Raw genomic sequence first — 6,000 nt, forward strand, 5'->3', positions numbered from 1 at the left:
ATTAATGCTAGTGAGACGCGTCGAGTCTGGGTTTTTGCGACTGATCAGAGATGGAGATCTATGGTCTGATTAGAACAGTAGTTGTTTCATTCAAGCATTTGCAAGTGAAGAAACGTCACTACGCATGCGCAGAAAGAACGGAACCAGACAACATTCGGTTTTACCGTTTAAAGCAGAAGTGAGTGATATATTTGTGTTAATATAAGTCTTAAATAGTTATATCTTCCGACAGCAATCACTTACATAGAGTGTTTGGACTGAAACACGGGTCTCTCAGTCCCTCTGCTCTGAGCCGAAGAGAAAACATTTATCGTATCCTACAGTTTTTATCCAATGAGGAGAGAGAACGGCATGCAGGGCTGTGTGTGCAGCCAAGGAACGCCGTGAATGTGGTGACGTAGCGACGAGGACTGTTATGGTGCGTTCAAGGAAACTCGTATTTTTCCGACCGTGAAGTGGTACCAGTTCGATCTGGTACGAGTTCACCGGTCGGAAGTTACGAGTGGCCGTTATAGTGACTTTCACCGGTAAAACAGGTCGGAAAAACACGAGTGGGTTGCCTGGAACGCTACAAAGTCGTAAGTTGTGACTTGAAGCTGTAATTTACGATTTCAAAAGCCTGCCTGGAACGCAGCATTAGCGAAAACGACCGGATCACTCACTTCTGCTTTAACCGTAGGTTTATTCCACCTCTCCATTCACTCTGGACTTGTTTATTCTGATTGAGCTGTTTATATGGAGCATTTTCATTTGGTTTGGACTCTGAATCGATTCTAATGGGAATATTTGGCTCCATGTAAACCCAGCTCCCCACCACCACGTCTGGAGCATGGAGCGTCCATCTTGAAAAGTTAAACACTGTGTGTAGCGGCAGCCTAACTGTCTAAGCTCGGCCTGACTTGACTGATACACTTTAAGATCTGCCTCGACAACTCTCTCTTGTATGGCCGTCATGTTTGACTCAAATAATGGAGCTCTGCGTTTCCTCTCACCTTTCACAACCACTGAGGTTACAAACTAAGTCTGTGGCCAAGCCTCGGTGTTGAACCTGACTCAGTGAGCAGCAGGCCCTGTTGAATTCTGGGGGATTAGCCTACAACTGGCTGGAGTTTGTTTGAAGTGGACGTAAACAGCAGCAAACAGTGCAGGTCACCTCAGCCGACCTGGAAAACAACCAGGCCTCAGAGTAATGTCAAGCCAGAGGAAAGGCTGCTCCAGACTTAACCCTTCATGAGCCAACACACTGCTGCAGAGCTGCTGATGTGTACACCCATACCACCCATACCACACACACACACAGCTCCAGAGGTACAATGCTGCAGCAGTGGAAGCTTGTCATGTAACACTGATGACTATCTCTCCAGCTTCAGACTTTGTTATGACACATTTAAAGCTGCACTGGTCTAAATTTGATGAACAGATAAAAATGAAGGTCAAAAGTGATGAACCTGCCCTGAAGGCTCAGTTTACTGCAACTTCAGAAATGAGACAAATTCATGAAATATCTCCATCAATGCGTGTCACAACGTGTCACATGGGTTCCAGAGACTTGGAGCCGGCGGTACAGGCTCCACAGCTGCATATCTGAGCCTCAGGTCAGGCAGCTGATCTTTAACAGGCTTAACCTGAGAGTCCTGGTCTGGCTGTCCCCTGCTGTATGCCTCTCCATGTCCTGCTCTGTCCTCTGTCTCCTTTTCCTGAGAGTACCATCAGTAAAAAAGCCAGTGCGAGTCCAGGAGCAGAACAGCAGGCAGTGGAGCAAACCATTGATCCAGGGGGGGGGGGGGGGGGGGTCTGTTGAAACTTTAATTAGGACTGTTTTGCATTGACAGTTTTCAAAACAAAAAGCATTGTAACTATTATATGACTTCAACACAGTGACAGTTACAACTACATCATAGGTTATTTCAGCCTATGTATGCTTACAACACAGAGGAAGTGTTTTCACCACATGCATTGCTATTACATCAATAATACATGTAAACCACAAACCTCACAAAGCCTCGAACAACAGGTCTGTCCCAGCCTGGTTCATCACTCACAGGAAACTTTCCTGTAGTTGTGCGTGCTTTGTAGCATGTTTGTGTAATTGGTTGTGTTTATTTGCAACCCATGAAATGGATGCAGATTTTTAGGACATGTTTTGGTTTTACATCCTTAGGGAGTCTGAGCCCGATGGGGCTGGGGACCACGGTTACAAGGCACCCTGCAGGAACTTAGATTCCTATTGATTCTAGGGGTGTAACGGTCCCGTGCACGATGAATATTTTAAAAAAGTCCTCACTCCAATCCAGGTGGCGATAATGAGCCTCAAAGTTGCCAGCAACCGTCATAACAGACGAAGAAAAGAAGTGACGAGAGTGTGAAGTTAGAGGAGCTGCCTGCCTCATTCATGTCACCGCTCGCGACTGGTCGACCGGACAAAGTGTGATATTTCACAGATGTGCGGCGCATTGCTAGAAATGCATCAAACACGTTTGATGTCAATCACTGGTGCAAGGAAAAAGACAAGTTGTGTGCAACAACTTACCCCCACTTCTTTAAAGCCTCTTGACATGAACACAGACACCACAAACATCACCAAAGCAACTGGCATCTGGCCTAAATTAACTGTGCAAACCAACATTGATGTTAGTTTCTTGTTGTTTTTTTTATAATAGTTGCCAGTTGTCAAGTGCAAGTTTTTTTCCTCCATGAATGGTGTTACAACACTCCTAATACAGAACACAACAGACAGATTTTAGTTTTACATTCAATTAGTGTCTGTTGTACCGAACCCGTACCGAACCGTGACTTGTGTGTACCATTACACCCCAACTGATTCCATTCATATGTTGATTATTATTCCCTTTTTTCGACAGTCAAAGTCAAAGAGCAGCGTAAATATACCGGTATGTATGTATGTATAGCCTATATAGTAAGAGATGATGCAGTCTAACTCTGAGGGCTGATACAGACGGCTGCATGGACCTCAGACAGAAACCTGGGCCCTAAGTCCAGTTGGTGCACAACCTGTCAGACAGAATCTCTAGACAATGCTGACAAAGGTTTTGTATTTCACCAAAAACCTGCTTCTTTTGATACCATGAGTATTTGTGGTATCGAATAAGTATCAAGAATCATGTATGTATATTTACTATTGGTATCGACTACTGAAATTCTGGTATCATGACAAGCCAACCTGCAAGGCCGGTTTGTGTGGCAGGCCTAGACCCTGATGTAGTTTACTGGTCGGATCCAGTCACATTGCTCTCACCTCATCTTACACTCTCCTGATGGAGACAGACTCTGGAGGAGAGTCAAGCTGCTAAAAACAGAGCAAGGGAGACACATCTGGCTCAGGAGACAGAACAGAGCTTCAAATTCACCATAACGACACACACAACTTCATGTTTCTCTGAGTTTCATATCATCATATGAAAAAGTGAAAACTGAGGAGGCTTTATCAGTGCTGCACTAAGACAGCACTGTAGGCTATTCATCATACACATGACTTCCACATTGACTCAAATGTCAAATAATCATCACCGTCCGGGTTCAAGATAAAACACGTCTGTGTCTGCTTCAGGTGCTGCTGTTGTGTTTAATTGTTGTGGAAAAACACACAACTAACCCAAACAGCACCAAAAACAGACACTTCAGGTTTCCACATTATTATTTCAAAAATGAGCATGCCCATATGTAGCCTACCCTTTAAAAAGGATAATCTATATTACCATCCTTCATTCATTTGTGTATGAAATAAGTAACACATGTAGCTAATAATTATACGTTGTGAAATCATTATTTATGCTTGTATTAACAGTGCTGCTGCCATCAACACTGCTGTGGAAAAATAAAAGCCTCCATAATAATCCCACTGGGATTTAATGTGTTTGTGTGTTGTGCCGTAGTCTCCTGTGATATTCATGATGCTCACACTTATAGAGGGTGTGTGTGTTGTGTTACAGCTTTTCTGAAATGCCAAAACACTAAATCCCAGTGTTTGAACCAAATCCTCGGTGGCCTGAACAAAGTTAGGCTACTGAAACACGTTCCAGATTTCCTATTGAAAATGTCTAAACACAATTTCATTTGAGAAACACATTGTGCACCGTCACGCACTCCTGGTGCATAACAGTAAAGGTTCAAACTCTGAACTCAACAACTCAAAACTGTTAATACTTTTTTGCTGATGAAGTGGTGACACAAGCATTAAAGGTCCCAGGTCGTTACAGGTTGAAGGTTTTTAAGAAAGAATGATCTGAGAGGAGGAGGAGGATGGGGAGGAGGAGGAGGAGGAAGATCAAGACCAAGTCATTTCAGGGGGAAGAAAAATGCACAACTATAATCTAAGTTCTTGTTCATACATGCACTGTATTTGCATATAGCTACATACATACAACGGCCGACTCACTGTCCTGTCATCAACGAGATCATGGTCTATTACAGTTGCTCAAATTTTGGTTTTATAAGAGTTGTGAGTTTAGTGATAGTCGTTTGACTAATGAGTTTTGTGTTTAGCACAGGAGGTTTCAAGATAGGAGTTAAAGTGAGAGTAAAAACTATAAACAGTAGTACCGAGATAAAGAGTAGCTAATTGTGTCCTGTGGTTTTGCATGGTGACTGCTCCTCCATTCAAACATGAACTTGCTCGTGTCTGTCACCGTGAAGAGGTGCAGCTGCTGACTGAGGTGAGTTCACGGACACATGTAGCCTATACATTCACTTCAGCTTCACACTTGTTCTCTTTGTGTAAAAATCTCATTGTTTTTATAAAACTACATAACTGGATGTAAATGCACCTGGAACTAACCTTGCTGTGTGTTGTTTTTTTACACAACGAACCTGGGACGAAGCGGCTTATTTACGGTGAACCGTGAACGTAGCAGCATGCAGAAGCTAGAAGAAGGTGTCACAACTTTTTTGCACATTCTTTGTCAGACTGCACGCAAAGTTCACACGGGGACAGTTGTAGTATCGTGTGACCCACAAACACAAACACACACACAAACACAAAGTATGACATATCGTCGAGCTCGTAGCCTACGTTACTCACCCAGAAGGGCAGCTGCGGTCCGCACAGCCACTCCATCCGTGTGGCGGCGGCGGGAGGGAGGGAGCCCCGGAGCAGGCGGAGCGCTGTCCCTCCTCTGAAGGTGGAGCCGTCCGGTTCACAGCAGCTTTCCTCCTCCTGAGCAGCAGCACTTCGCCGTGAAAAGACGCTCGGTAACAGTCACATGCCAAACCCAGCGGTAGTAGTAGCTATAGGCCCTGAGTTGTAGTAGCGAAGTCGCCTTGGTTTCGACGCCGGCGCCCTCCCCCTCACGCTCGGGACAGCGAGGACCGACCGACCTACTCGGGGGGAAAAGAGTCCGCTTCTTCCTCTCTGTTCTGGGGCGAAGCGCAGGAGCAGTCACCCGGAGCCTGCGGAGGATTATAGATTATAGTGAAGGAGGCAGGACTGAGGCTGATTGGACCCGCCCCCTCCCTCTCCCTCTTCCTCTCTTCCTCTCTCTCATGATACACGTAACATGACTCAACTAACATAACATATAACCCTGTCATGCTGAGTCACATTCACTTCACAGGTAAACGTGGTGGTGTCAATTAATCTTATTTTTATGTCACTTCATCCAAGCCATCCGGACTTCCGGACTCCTCCCTAGTCTTTCTACAGTGTTTTTATTTTATTTCTCACTTTCTTGATATATTCCCTAATCTTTTTCATTGCCTTCATTAGGCCTAGTAGTCTATTTTTTTTTAATCTTTCTAAAATATTAATATTAATGTAGCTATCTATTTCCATTGTTAAACAAAATATATATTGCAAAAATATGCAAATTAGCCTAATAATAAAGGTTACAACCACCACATGCACTAGTCCATTAGTTAGAATGAGGTGTATACATCAACATCAGTAACAGGTGAGGTTTCAGACCACCTTAACAAATAATTTATAAAAATGAAATACCGGTAATCACACAACAAATCACAATGCAATCTGGATGATTAAACCAG

At 44.0% G+C, this 6,000-nt stretch overlaps 1 protein-coding gene across 3 annotated transcripts in view; it reads right to left on the reverse strand.

The window, feature by feature from the left end:
- abcc3 (ATP-binding cassette, sub-family C (CFTR/MRP), member 3) overlaps positions 1-5,352 on the reverse strand; it is a 54,925-nt gene extending 49,573 nt beyond the window's left edge. The window contains exon 1 of one of the 3 annotated variants that reach the window (XM_083994690.1): positions 5,039-5,352. In XM_083994690.1, coding sequence (XP_083850816.1) covers positions 5,039-5,074 — 36 coding nt within the window. In that variant the 5' untranslated portion in view covers positions 5,075-5,352. The remainder of the gene's footprint in view (positions 1-5,038) is intronic. The other 2 variants (XM_083994692.1, XM_083994691.1) reach the window with 2 other exon arrangements.
- Positions 5,353-6,000: the final 648 nt, after the last annotated feature.

Source organism: Trachurus trachurus (genome assembly GCF_905171665.1).
Source record: "Trachurus trachurus genome assembly, chromosome: 19".
NCBI classification, from domain to species: Eukaryota; Metazoa; Chordata; class Actinopteri; order Carangiformes; family Carangidae; genus Trachurus; species Trachurus trachurus.